The 12996-nt window shown below is 55.3% G+C and overlaps 3 protein-coding genes across 3 annotated transcripts; 1 reads left to right on the forward strand and 2 right to left on the reverse strand.

Annotated features, from left to right (window-relative positions):
- Positions 1 to 313: 313 nt before the first annotated feature.
- On the reverse strand, positions 314 to 5459 carry BKA78DRAFT_379813 (uncharacterized protein). The gene is made up of 2 exons (XM_066892955.1): positions 3156 to 5459; positions 314 to 3105 (listed from the first exon to the last, which is right to left on the reverse strand). The coding sequence occupies exons 1-2, from the start codon at positions 5392 to 5394 to the stop codon at positions 575 to 577; spliced, it is 4770 nt and encodes a 1589-aa protein (XP_066744416.1). The 5' UTR covers positions 5395 to 5459; the 3' UTR covers positions 314 to 574.
- Positions 5460 to 5890: 431 nt separating this feature from the next.
- Positions 5891 to 7348, forward strand: BKA78DRAFT_136567 (sister chromatid cohesion protein Dcc1). The gene is made up of 4 exons (XM_066882686.1): positions 5891 to 6100; positions 6146 to 6786; positions 6834 to 7000; positions 7056 to 7348. Exons 1-4 carry the CDS (start codon positions 5982 to 5984, stop codon positions 7236 to 7238), a joined length of 1110 nt encoding a protein of 369 aa, XP_066744417.1. The 5' UTR covers positions 5891 to 5981; the 3' UTR covers positions 7239 to 7348.
- Positions 7349 to 10285: 2937 nt separating this feature from the next.
- Positions 10286 to 12874, reverse strand: BKA78DRAFT_136616 (uncharacterized protein). Its single transcript, XM_066882687.1, has 5 exons — positions 12738 to 12874; positions 12518 to 12681; positions 12150 to 12465; positions 11377 to 12092; positions 10286 to 11318 (listed from the first exon to the last, which is right to left on the reverse strand). Exons 2-5 carry the CDS (start codon positions 12603 to 12605, stop codon positions 10474 to 10476), a joined length of 1965 nt encoding a protein of 654 aa, XP_066744418.1. The 5' UTR covers positions 12606 to 12681; positions 12738 to 12874; the 3' UTR covers positions 10286 to 10473.
- Positions 12875 to 12996: the final 122 nt, after the last annotated feature.

A 12996-nucleotide genomic window follows, 5' to 3' on the forward strand; every position in this document is an offset into this window, starting at 1 on the left:
CATCGCATCGAATCGGAGTGAATCGCATAGCAGCATACATGACCGCATCGCATAACTTCCTAGCTGTGGCATCATTGCGTCGCATCCGCATCCGCATCCGCATCCGTCATTCCAGTCGTCGTATACCCACGCCGTTTCGCGTGGCTGCCATGCTCGTACCCTCGCTCCGTCCCATTGCCATACCATCGGATACCCGTCGATGAAAGCGGAAAGGAGAGGGAGAAGGAGAAAGTGTAAATTACAGGAGAAACGCACGCATGAACTTTTGCCGGGACCAAGGGAGAGAGAGAGAGAGAGAAAAGGAGAGGTAAGGGAAGGGAAGGGAAGGGAAGGGAAGAAGAGCTCTCGAAACAAGACAAGGCGACACGAGAAAAGGAGAGGGAGGTTGGATATAAGGAGAAGGGGCAAGGCAATGGCCCAAAAGAGATGATGGAAAAGGCAAAAGTGGAAAAAAAGAGACAAAACGACGCGCTACTAAGACATGCCAAAAAGCCCACCCACCACGTGCGCCTAAAAGCAAACCGCCCCGCCATCGTACAAGAAAAGAAAAAAGGTCGAATATTGACTGTGAAGCTCAGCCGTCCTTGAGCTGCGCCCTCAAGCCAACAACTTCGCGCTTCAAGCGCCAATTCTCCTTCCTCAACCTCTCGCTCTCGCCGACAGCCTCTGTGACCTTGCGGCGCAACGCGTCGACATCCTCGCCCGGCTTGCCGCTCTTGACGGCCTTCAGGACGCGCGATAGCTCCTCGTTGAACTGCGAGTAGAGCGCCTCGTTCTCGGCGCCGGCCTTGCGGTACAGGTCGTCGAGGCCGCGGAAGCGCGATTCGGAAACTGTGAGAGACGAGGTGATGTCGTCGGCGAGGCCGGCGTTGCGGTCGCTAAGCGAAGAGAGCAGAGTTGAGGTTTTGGATTCGAGCGCTGCAATTCGTGCGGTAAGTTGGGCAGTAGTGGTGGCGTTGGCAGCCGTTGTGTCGTCGACCGACTTGGACGTCTTGAGCGGTGCTGGGCGCAGGCGCGCGGTGCTGCTCTCGGTCTGAGTGCGTGTCACCGATGGACGGAGAGGACTCGAGCTGTTGACTGTCCTGCTCGAGGCGAGCGAGAGACCAGATAGCTCTTGGCCAATCTGCGAAAGTTCGGCCTGAAGCTCCTTCTCAGTGTCCTTGATTGCATTCTGCTCCTTTTGCAGACGCTCGCGCAGCTTTTGCGGACTTTGCATGCGGAGCTTCTTTGTGGGGCTGAATGTAACGGGAGCGTTGATTCCGTTGGGCTTCGCTGCATCATCGCCTGTGGCCGTTGGATTGCCAGCAGTCCTCGGCCGGTTGACAATCCCAGGACGCTCAGACAAGGCGGATGGAACAGAGCTTGCCGAGTTTGAATGCTTGTGCAAGCCAGGAATGCCAGAGAGTCGGTGGACCGAAGTGTCTGGCTTGCGGCGTGGGCTGTCGGGCGGGATATTCTCAGACATCGCCTTGCTGCGAATCTTTGATGGCTGACGCACGATTTCCTCCTTTTTCACATTGGCCTCCGAAGGTTTGAGCACAGTCTCGGGCCCTGGTAGAGTACGAGGGCGAGGGAGTGCGCTGTTAGCAGCTGGAGGAGGCATGTCGCGCTTAGCAGCGGGCATCGAGAGACGAGAGGATGATGATGTCGGAATGCCGGTGCGTCGAGTTGGTGAAGGTGACGAGGGAATACCTGATTCCAGGTTGGGTTTTCGAGCGGCCCTGGGTGACCAAGAAGGACTCGACTCCTGCGACTGCTGGAGATCAAGGAGATCAGACAACGAGCTACGTCGCTTCTTCTTTGGGCTTTCGCGAGTCTCGCCAATGGTTGCAAGTGGACGGCCCGATGACTCGTCGGCGAAAGCGAAAGCCCCAAGAACAGTTGGGCGATCGCGAGAGCCGGGGCGTTTAGGAGACATTCGAGTGTCTTGGTCCGTCGAGTGAGACCGGACCAAAGGAGTTGCCTTGGACATGCTGGATGGCTGTCCATCTGCGTTGCGGTTCGATTTGCTCAATGTGCGCCACACATGGCTGACTTTGGACTCGAGATCTGACTTGCTGTTCTCCCTGTGTAGGTAGTTTCCAAACCCAAAGCGCTTCTTCAAAGACGTATTGGAATTCAAAGACCCCGCAATCTTGCTACTGTACCTCGAGTTGGTGGAACCTTGGCTCGCCTGCTCACTGCCGCTTGACATTGGTCTGCCAAAAAGACCATCAACGTCCTCGATGAAGCGATCCAGCAGAGTGATAAAGTCGTGTGCATTGCCCTCGGGTACCAGGACCTCGGCAAAAGCCGCAGTGATGATTCCACGATCTCCATCGTTTCCGGTGCCCTCAAGGAGGTCGGCAAGAAGCTTGAGGCAGGCTCGCAAAGCGCGCTGATTCTGGGCTGGCAAGTTGTTCAAAACGTTCTTAAAGTGTTCTTCGAAGTCGCCAGGGTAGAGGTCAGGTTGCGACTGTAGAGAGCGCAGTACCTCGACTGGAACTACAAGCCCAACTCTTTCCCTCCAGGCAACGTGCAGAAACTTCTCAAACGACTTGAAGAGCACATCAACAGGCTGTTGGGCAGCGATGTCAATGTTTCTGGGGTCCTCGAGAAGAGAGTTGTAAAGTTCGTTTACAGCAAGTTCGTCGGCATTCGCTCTGTTCCGAATAGTCCTTCCAACGACGTTGCCTTTTCGGGCGTGCAAAGCAAGAACGTATGCTGCAAGTGTGTCTTCGAGCTTGAAAAGCGGGTCATTTGCGAGGTCCGGCAGAGCGAGCGACGTCTTGCTGGTTGTCGCATCATCTCTGGAGGATGGTCGACTTGTGGATCTGTGAGGACTGGGTGGTGCCGGGGGAAGACGAGGAATTTCTCCAAGGCTGGGAGTCGGTCTGTGCAGCCTGCGGGAGCTGCCATAGTCTCTCATGCTGCCCCCAAACAGGCTGGACAGCATTTTGACGGGAGATCCACGTCCGGAGCCTGTCCGTTCGAGGGCTGGTGATTCTTCTTCCTGAGCTTGGGTACGGACTTTGAGAGAGTTCAAAATCTGCTGGTTGCGCTGCAAAAATACTCCGGTTAAGTCTGGGTTGCGAATCTGGTTGCGCATTTGCATATAAATGCCCACTGCTGCCATTAGCGACTGAAAAGAGAATTACCTTACGATCGAGACTCACCTTTCTTCGTCAACAAGGTCAAAACCTCTTCAGCGAGAATTCTATCACGCGAGGCAAAGGCGTTCAAGCCCTCGAGCTCCAGGTAGTACATTCCACCGCTAGCAGGCGTCACCGAAGCAACTACCTCGACACCCTGGTCGCCAGGCTTGATGGATTTTGGGCCCTTTGGCGGATCGAGGACGACCCTGACGCGTGCAGGCTCTTTCCTGCCTTGATGCACTTCCAGATGACTCTCCTCAAAGATGGCAGAAAAAACATTAATGTCACCCGTCTGACTTCGTGCTTCCCACTTGGTACTCTCACGCTCAGCCTCTGGGAAGCGGTATTCTACCCGCGCCTTTGCCGTCTCTTCCAGCCATCTAGAAGCTTTTCCCTCGTACGATCCCGTCAACAGGAACATACAGAGGGAGGAAGCGTTGATGGAGTTGCGGGTCTTTGGTGCGTGCTGAGTCGAGTCTCCACCTTGTGCACTGTCCGAGTGGTGCATTTGCAACATTGTGCCACCGTTGACTTCTGTAAACCAAACATTGCTGAGTTTCATGGGCTTCAGGAATATCAGCTGAGTGGCGATCTGGGGTGTTTCATCCAGGGGAACACTAGGGTTGTCGATTTCTGCAAGGAGGCCACGAGCAGACATGGTCTTGTGTCCCGACTTGCCCAGAAGAACCAGCGCATCAGAGAAGAGGAGAAGGATGCCATGGATTGCACCGCGGGCGTTGGGGTCGCTCTTGTATGGTGGCGGCAGCTCTACCACATCCATGGCCGTGATGAGACGGCCTTCAGGGTTGAAAGTCTGAGGCCACAAGGGGATCAAATGCCGCAATCGCTCAATGACCTTGGAGATTTGGCCGGAGGGCGAGTCGCGCGAACAAATCTCCGAGATGATGTCGCGGGCCTTGAGGAGCGGCCGGAGAGCAGGGTGCCTCACAGGCAATTGCTTGACAAGATTGTCGATGAAGAGACTGTATCGTGGAAGTCGCTGAACTGGCTCGATGAGCATCGACATGAGTCTTTGCTCACCCTTTTCTTGCACCCGCTTGGAGAAGCTGGATTCGGTTTCTCGGAGGAATATTCGCAGGTACTGGCCAAATTCGGCGTGCGCTTGAATGTATTCCGTGTAGCAGTCTGAGAATTTTGGAAACCAGTCCACAAGGCACTTGGCAAACTGCACGGCTCCGGTAACGTCTTCTTCGTCTCCATCTTTTGAATTTGCGCAGGCATCTGTTGCGGTTGATTCAATATCTTGGATGGCGTCGTTTTCGGATCCTTCTATCACCTTGCGAATATCGTCGAGGAATGCTGTGTTTTTGGCGAGAATGTCGTCGAGGCTCGGAGGGAAAAGTCCTTGGAGGGCTTCCTCGGTTGGACTGGAGCTTTCTGGGCTCTTGCTGCGCGCTTTTTGTCGGAAATCTTCGGCGACGCTGTGGAGAAGGTCCCAGAGCTTTCCAACGTAGCTCTCCTCGGTATCGACAAATTCTATTAATTCACGACGCAGGCTTTCTTTTTGCTGTTTTGAAAATGTGTTGGAGCGGCTCAAACCAGAAGGCCTTGACGGAGCACGCCGTAATCGCGACGTTGGTAGAAAAGCAGGCTGGCCGAAAGGCTTTATGAGGTCTGCGTATTTGGCGTATCGTGCCTTTATGACATCGTCTTCGGTGGCCTCCTCAGCCAGTAGAGATTCGCGCAAGCGATCGTCGACGTCGCGCACGGAGCCTGGTGGTAGGACCACGTCGACGTCCTGCCATGACACGGACTGCTCAGTGTGTGCGAGCTTGATGTCGCGAACAACCTCTGGAGTGTTTTCGACCTTGAGCATGCGGCTGGCCAGAATTGCGGCGTGGGCGCCGCTGAAGAGCTCGGGGGCAGAAGGCAGCTTGCCGATTGTGTTGAACTGGGACTCCCATGATGATCTCACGACCTGGGGCAGCTCATGAAAGTACTTGTAAATGCTGTAGGCAAGGGCGCGCACAACCTCGTCGGCCTGGTCTTCACGGGGCAGGCACTTGACGGCAGTGTAAAAGTGGGAATCGGGAGATATTGTCAAGCGCGGATATGCTTGCAGGCCGGCGGGGGTGAAGATGTGTATTTGAAGGCGCGAGGCTTGGGAGGGAAGGGTGGCGTTTGGCGGAGGGCCGTAGAAGACGAAGAAGGGAGCATTTGAGAGGAGGTCGTCGGTGGTGTAGAAGAGGTCTCGGTGGTCGAAGTGAAGATTGGGCGGTGGTTGGCTGATGACGACCATGATGGCCAATTGGTGAGTTGTTCAGCCCGACTCGGGATCAGTGTCGGTGTTGTAGTGGAGAGAAGGGGAGGAGGCTGGAAGCTCTGGGGCCATGAAGCGGCGGCGGTGGTGTTTACGTTGTTATGGTTGGATCAGTTGGTGGAGAGCGGAAGAGGAGTGGCTGGGGACACGACGGTCGGGATTCCCCTGCGCAGGCCACCACCAGGACACCCCAGGTGCCTGCAGTGCAGTGCAGTAGCGGATGCGCAACCACAACACCCGCATGTTGCGAAACATTTACTGACATGTTTTTTTTTTTCTGGCTAGCTTTTGGTGTTGGTAACTAACCATTATCCCTTGGTCCCTTTGGCCCACTCTCTGCTGTGCTGTCAATCGCTGTCACCCGCCGTGTTTAGCGGGCGTGGATCCCCCAAGCTGGCCTCCTTGCCCTAGCGTGTGGCTTGATCCCGGCCTCCCCTCGTCTCAACCGGGCACGAAACACGCGCGCGTCCTCCGCCAAAACTGCCCCGCGTCTACACATACGGTACCATTCTTCAACATCTCGTCTCTCCAGCAGCACCTCAACCTTCCATCGCCACCCTGGTAAAATGTCGACCCAGGAACTGCCCGGCGTGTCATTTGCCTTGGCCCAAAGCCAGCAAAACTTTCAACTGCTGGAGCTTCCCGATAATCTGCTAAAACTTCTATCTTCACCAAACCCGCCGCTGTGAGTCTTCACTGAACACGCTGCGTGCTCCTGCTAATGACGTAGCCTCCACATCAAATCAAAACCCGCACCAAAAACCTCCAATCCATTGGTGCAGCAGAAGCAAAACTATGCAGTCCTTTGCACTCCTACCGAGACATATCAGCTCCGCCAGGTCCACACCTCAAACTCCGTCTTACTGACCCAGCCCGTCATCTCTCCTGCCACCCCAAATGATATTCCCGTCCCGGGCATTTCCGCCATAGCAAAGTGCGGAGCCGTACTCGAAGTCCAACCCATCACTGACTCTGCCGTTCCCGTGCTCCAAGACGCAATTACTAGGATTTGGAATTGCGAGCGCTGGGACGGCGACACAGTTGCAGGCTTCAGCGGAGATTCTCTTCAGCAGAGTCGAAAGCAGCTCTTTGCTGATATCCCATTTTCGGACGAACAGTGCGAGCACGCGTGGACCAAAATCTGCGCTTTTGAACATGAAAATCAGCCTGTCCAGCCCACCCTGCCGGCTCTGTGGATGTATTGGAGAACCATGTTCACCACAACCGTTGCAGAAGGAATCGATCTGACTGCGCAATTCAAGACGGGAGATCTAGCAAAGACCCTAAAGGAGGAAGAGGGCCTCTGGCCTGCACTAGTCACCGCCATTGTCCAGCACCTGTTGCCTGATGACCAAATTCCAGATGGAGACTGTGAGTTATCCAAATGTTTGCCTCGCGATGCAAACTGACACGCTCAGGGGCCGTCATTGATCGAAACAAGTGCATTCCATGGGTGGGTAGAAACCTGCTCGCTGCGATGAATTCACATTACAAAGCTCCGCGCCCAACAGCAGAATTTCTCGACTTGTGGCGCGATGCACTACCCGAGACCTGGAGGGAGGACGCCGTTCTGGAACACATTCAGGTACATGGCTCCATTCCTCATCGTCACCAGTGCACCACTGACACGAATGCTCCAGGGCGACTACATACTTCCCTCTGACACAACCATTGCACCCAAAACGCGCGCAGCAACGACGTTGCGTGCCGCAACAACCGTCAACGCGGGAAGCACGTCTGCCAAGGGCCCGCGCAAATGGCACGAAAAGTTCAAAGCTACGCGGAGGACCGAAGGAAAGTCAAGCGACCAAAATAAAAATTAGAGCCATGAATTTCGACGCCCATGAGACCTGGTCCCTGTCCTGGACCCTGGGCAATTGCGAGCGAACGGTATGGGAAGGAAGGGGACCCCACTTTCCCATTTGTTTACCCTTTGCAGAAAAGGGCCTAAGCTGCGACCGACGACTGCGCTTGCTGAGCCGCCTCTGCTAGCTACCGGTTGCTGCCCACCTGCCTGGATGCGTCTCTTCGTATAGCGTGCATATGCGACTGCTCAGAAAAAATTTAGCCGGGTGCAAAAGAAACGGTTGTACAGGTCCAGAGAGCTCTTGCGCGCGGCCCTACCGACGGTATGCTCGTCGACGAATCCTAACTACCGTCCCACGTCCCGCGCTGTACAATCATACATTCGGCGAATCCATTCGAGCGCGCATGCTACAATGCCGCGGTTGGCGGCTGGAGCAACACAAAAATCAATCAAATCGCCATGTCCCTCGGTCGTCGCCGACTATGCTGTCGTCCCGTCGTCAAGTCCACCGCCCCGCCAAGTCGCAGCAGCAGCAGCAAGCTGAGCTGATGCAGCCACATTTGCCAGGTACCCCTGCATCCACATGCGCGCACTTTGGCTACTCCATGTCGTGTACCCCGCGCGATGCACCACTCTTGGGCACTCCTACCAGCACGTCTGGGTCTTGCCTGTCTGTCGCACCCGAGGCGCACCCAGGAACAATCTGGTTATTTTTCCTATGGACGGTTAGGCTGCGTCTCACCGCACAACGCAACGACGCGCTGTTGTTGTCACTCAACAAAATAAATTCTCCGACCGTCCGCGCCATGCTGCGTTGCGATACCAGCCGCCTGCTTTTCTTTCTTCTGGCGTGATTCGTCAGAGGATAATCTGCGAAATGGCGCGATCTGCCTTGGATAAAGGTGGCTGAAGTGCGCCGCTGCTGGCTTAATGATTTGTTGCTTTTCCGAAGCCCCTCCCTCAACGGTTGCAGGAACGGCTCTTGATATCTTTCCTCTCTGACCTTGGCTTTGGGCAATCAATGCCTGACATGAACCATTCAAGTCTCAGCCTGACACTCCTCGAAAGACCTTGGTGTTCGTTCTATCGTTGCATGTATTGGGCCGTTCCGAGGACTCTCTTCGCTCTTGCAATCCTATTATCGCCGACACAGAATTCCAATCGAAACGGCCACCGACTCGATCGACTGCCTTGTCTACCTAATTCAAATCGCCCCAGGCGATACCAAACACTCGTGACCTCAAGATGCATCCTGGTCCACCCAAAACTTTTCGTCGCTTTGTAGGAACCGCGTCAACTGAGTGAACATTTATCGCAATACATTATCCTCTTCATCCACATTATCCACGCACGCCCTCCACCACATGTTGAAGAGACTCGTGTAAGATGGTGCCTGTGAAGCTTCTTCCCCGCTTCTCATTCATATCTTCAAGCCAACCGTCTCGTGCCGCTCTTTTCTTTTGCATGTGAAATGGGGAGTGGTGAGGTTATTCCCGCTATCACATTTGCCAGAGGAATCAGATGTTGACGTGGTGAAGGATGTGACTGCAGTTGATGCTGCTCACCTACCACCCTGCTCTAGTTTGTCTCTCGCTCTCTCTGGTATCAGAGTAAACGGGAAATCAAAAATTGGACACACACCTACATGCCCAACCACGTCGCAACCTCGCAAAGAGCCCATCCCACGGCCACCTACATGTGTAGCTCGAACCGGGGCAACCTACTCACCACACACACGCCGGCGTCTTGCGCTGGTGGAAGATATTCTCTGGTTCTTGACAACGCTGTCACGCAGGGTCGTCGACAGTGCGCAACTCGTTCAACCTCTTTGGCAAGATACTTGCGGGATTGGTTTGTAAGACGACTTGCACTCCTCCAACAGCCGCCTTTGCGGACGCCACGTGGATGCAGCTTGGAGGTGATTTGGGGGGGGGGGGGGGGGGGCCGCCCGCCTATCCTCTAGCTCCGACTTTTTGGAGCGTCGACTATGTGGACGGACCACTGGAGTTCCTTTTGGGAGCAGTTGTCCTTGATTCTCGGATAGCCCTTGGACGACTGACGCCAGGAGCAAGTAGAATTCGCCTCGTGCCGGCGCTGGAGAAGCATGGGAAGGGAGGAAGGAGCATGCAGTTTTCCATCACGGATTGGGCCTCATTTTTGAATTGGCGAGGGGCTGACCCGATGGCGCCAAATCTTGGTGGACCGGATGGAGGATTTTTGATATTTTCAGTGTCCATTCTAGGTGTACAATACATCGTGCTCTTTTGGGAAGGCGTATATGGGCATGCAAGGAGTGGAATTCACGATGGGTGGAAGTGGGCAGATGGTGGTGCAAGGGGTGGTGTTTGAAACAAGATGAGCCAGGGGGGGAAAAGCAAGGGGGATGAATGGGCGAGACATGCACGTAAGCTACTATGTGTGTAATATGTGTGCATTTTGGTCTTCTGGAACAATAACAACAACTCACACAACTGACTGGATGGGCAAATGTCATTTCCTGTTTGGTTTTGAGCCTACTACGTGTTTCTAGAAAAGATCATCTGTCGATTTGGGACGGCTGTCTTTATCTTGTTCTGTGAGTACATGGCAAACCGCTGGTGCAGGGTTGCCGTCGCTGTCAGTTGATGGCAGTATACGTCAATAATGTCCATATCATGGTACAACATGTAAGGCAGCGGCTGAAGAACACCTGCGCCAGTGTATGTACACTCGGGCTATCAACTATTGTGTACGGGTGCATATGTCCATCTATACGGTACATACAAAGCTAAACCAAAATATCAGTCAAGACAGACGCACGCTCGACAATGATAAGGCTGCGCTGAAACAACGCGACCGACGTAAAACAAACAACAGTGTCCACGTCCAGAAGTGAACGGGGGTCAGAAGAAAAGAGCAGAAGAGACAAGGAAACAAAGAGGTATCTCTCGCGCGCTTGAAGCAGGAGCTGAACCGAATCGCTCAAAGGTCGAAGAAGGGTATAATGCACCGGGAAAACGCCGTGATTTTTGTGTGTGAATGTTGTGCTAGGAGTTTGGCGACAAGGTTGATGTGAGGGGCCCAGGTTTATTTGGAACAGGGGTTTGGGATGGATGATGATGTCAAGATCATGTCGATGTACGACGACGAAGGCCGAGAGACGAGATGTCGGTGACCAACAAGCTGGCCAGGTTGTAGCGCGAGCAAACCCGCAGCCTTCACGACCTGCTTTGAAATCTGCGTCGGCCATGCGAGCGAGCGGTCCGGCCCGTCTACATGCGCTCGGCCATGCCCACGTCTGCGTGCTCCGTGTCCATCTCAAAGTCATTCGTACCGAAAAGACGCATCAGCGCTGGCGGCCACTGCTCAGGAACAACGGGGCCACCTCCCGCCGCCGCCGCCGCTACCGCAGCAGAAGTAACGCTCGGGTGCGGCTGCGCGCTCCCCATGGTAGGCACAGCTCCGGTCGGGTCAATCGGCTGCTGCTGAGCTGCCGGAGCCCGGGGAGACTGCTGGACTCCACCCGGACCCTCGACGCCTGTTGGCGCGACTTGGTTGGCGTAAAAGCCTTGCTTCGGTAGGAACTGCCAGGACAGCGAGTCGAGGCGGATGCTATCTTGAGAAAAGAGGTTCCATGCTTGAGGGTCGAGTGCTTGTTGCTGCTGCTGCTGCAGCTCCGCTGCTGCCACTGGGTTGTGGGTGCTGGAAGGGCTGGTGGCTGGACTCCGCAGCCGTTGCAAGTCGCTCTCAAGGCGAGCTGCCAGCTGGTGTCGGAGACTCGGCGGAGGCTGGCTCGTGGTCCTCAGCGTTACCAAGTGGCATTGGATGAGATGCAAGTCTTCGGACTCGCCTGCACCGTCTTCGAGACCTTGCAACACCAGCAACGCTGCCCAGGTGATCAGGGCGAGGTCCCAGTTGGACCAGATGCCGTGATCGTTGTTGTGCAGGCGCATGGCGGCGCGGGCCGAGAGGAGCAGCTCCTGGCGCTCGCCAAAGGCTACGTTGCGCGCAAACATGTTGAAGCCTCGGGCCGGATGATAAATGGAAAGGACAAACAGGCGCTGGAGCACATACTGCCGGAACATGGCCAGATCTGGGTTCTCAATGGCCGACGGCCCTACTCATTCTGGTTAGTTTCAGAGGTCTACGAGGAACGAGACGGGGCCGGGCCGTACGGTTGACGCCGCTGTAGCGCATGAGCCAGTCATCAAGCTGCCGAGCCCAGTGTCTGATGACCCCGAGATCATTCTCGGTAAAGGGCGAGGAGGACTGAGCGGCAGCCTCGGACTGATTCTTGAACAAGAATGACCAGATGGTGGGGATGCCACGACCGGTGAAGCGACTGAGTCCTATGTGCATCATCTGTGACAGGTGATCATACGGGTCGCCCCCTGAGCTTTGCAACTGGAGAAGCGAGTCCAGCGGTGCCTTTCGGGGCAAGATGGGAAACGACATGTTGAGTGACGCGTGTTCCAGATCGATGATCTGGAGGCCCCGGAAGAGACCCAGCCATTCCCGCGACCTATCATCAATCTGGGCCGGGCAGTGATCAAGCAGCAAACGGTAACCGACCGAAATCCAAATTCCAGTCTCTTTGATAAAGGCTTCACAGACCAGTCCGGCAAGGATCAAGCCGAGCACATCTTGGAAAGCCCGTTGTTCTCCACTCAGCGGGTCATCGCTAGGCTCGGTGATGCCGGCAGAAGGCAGTGAAAGATCAGCAATGGCACTGCAAGTCAGGATGTAGTAGTCTGGAGCCAGGCACGCCACGTCGGCAGATGGGTGATGGAGGGCAGAGACGTAAAGCACAGAAGCCAAGAGAAGCGGAGTAGGTGACGACAGATCCTGCTTTTTGGAGAGAAAGTGCAGACCAGGGACGTTTTCGTTGAACCTATGCGGTGGGTAAGGAAGGGTCCAGCCTAGCCCCAAGACGGCTTGGGTTACTCACGAGGTCCACAGCTGCTTTACGACGGCGGGTACCCAGACCTTGTCGTTCTGGGGCTGTCGAACCGTCTTTTTCAAACGGAAAACGGCAGGCTGGAGACCGCTGAGTTCCGGTTCGTCAAAGCCGTCAACTTCGGGGATGGTCGACGGTCCCGGATCGACAGAGCTGCTAGGAGATAAAGCGGGCACCTTGGATGGCTGGCGTATGCCCAGCAACGCTTCAATCGTCTCCAGACGGCCCAGAACGGAACCCGGGTCGTTGGAGGACAGTCGTCTGTCATTTACGGAACGCAAGTTGATGGGTTCCCTGATGACGGCAGCTGGGCCATGTTAGCGCGTGGGTTACTACTACTCCTAGCATCCTGGACAGACCGTTGCTGCGAGGGCGAAAGTGGCATGCAATTTTTTGTGTGCTGCATCGTTTGCATACCGTCGAGCCGGGTTCGACTTGGCATTTCATCTGCTCCCGCTGTCAACATGGTGCCGGTCGTTTTGAAAAGGCGGCGAATGGCACACCTTCTGCCGCCTGCAGTTGACTGTGGCACGCCCGAGTCAGTGCTTGACCATGTCCGCAATGTCACCCCGCTCTTACCGCATGCTTTTGTTGGCTTGGGGCCGATGATGATGCTGTCGCCCGAGTTTGATGCCATTTTCCGCAGTCTGTGATGTGGCGTTCAGACGCTCTACTGCGCTGCGTCGTCGCTTCTCCGTGCCTCCCTCATCTGCACTCAGGGGTTTTGTGCGCAGCCGTAGTGCTACGGTGCGCCAGATGCCCATGTCTGCCGCCGCCAGTCCCTTCAACTCAACACCTGTGCTGGACATCCCAACTTCATCCAAAGACACATCGAATG

Source organism: Phyllosticta capitalensis (assembly GCF_038381095.1).
Source record: "Phyllosticta capitalensis strain CBS 128856 chromosome Unknown BKA78scaffold_5, whole genome shotgun sequence".
Taxonomy (NCBI): Eukaryota; Fungi; Ascomycota; class Dothideomycetes; order Botryosphaeriales; family Phyllostictaceae; genus Phyllosticta; species Phyllosticta capitalensis.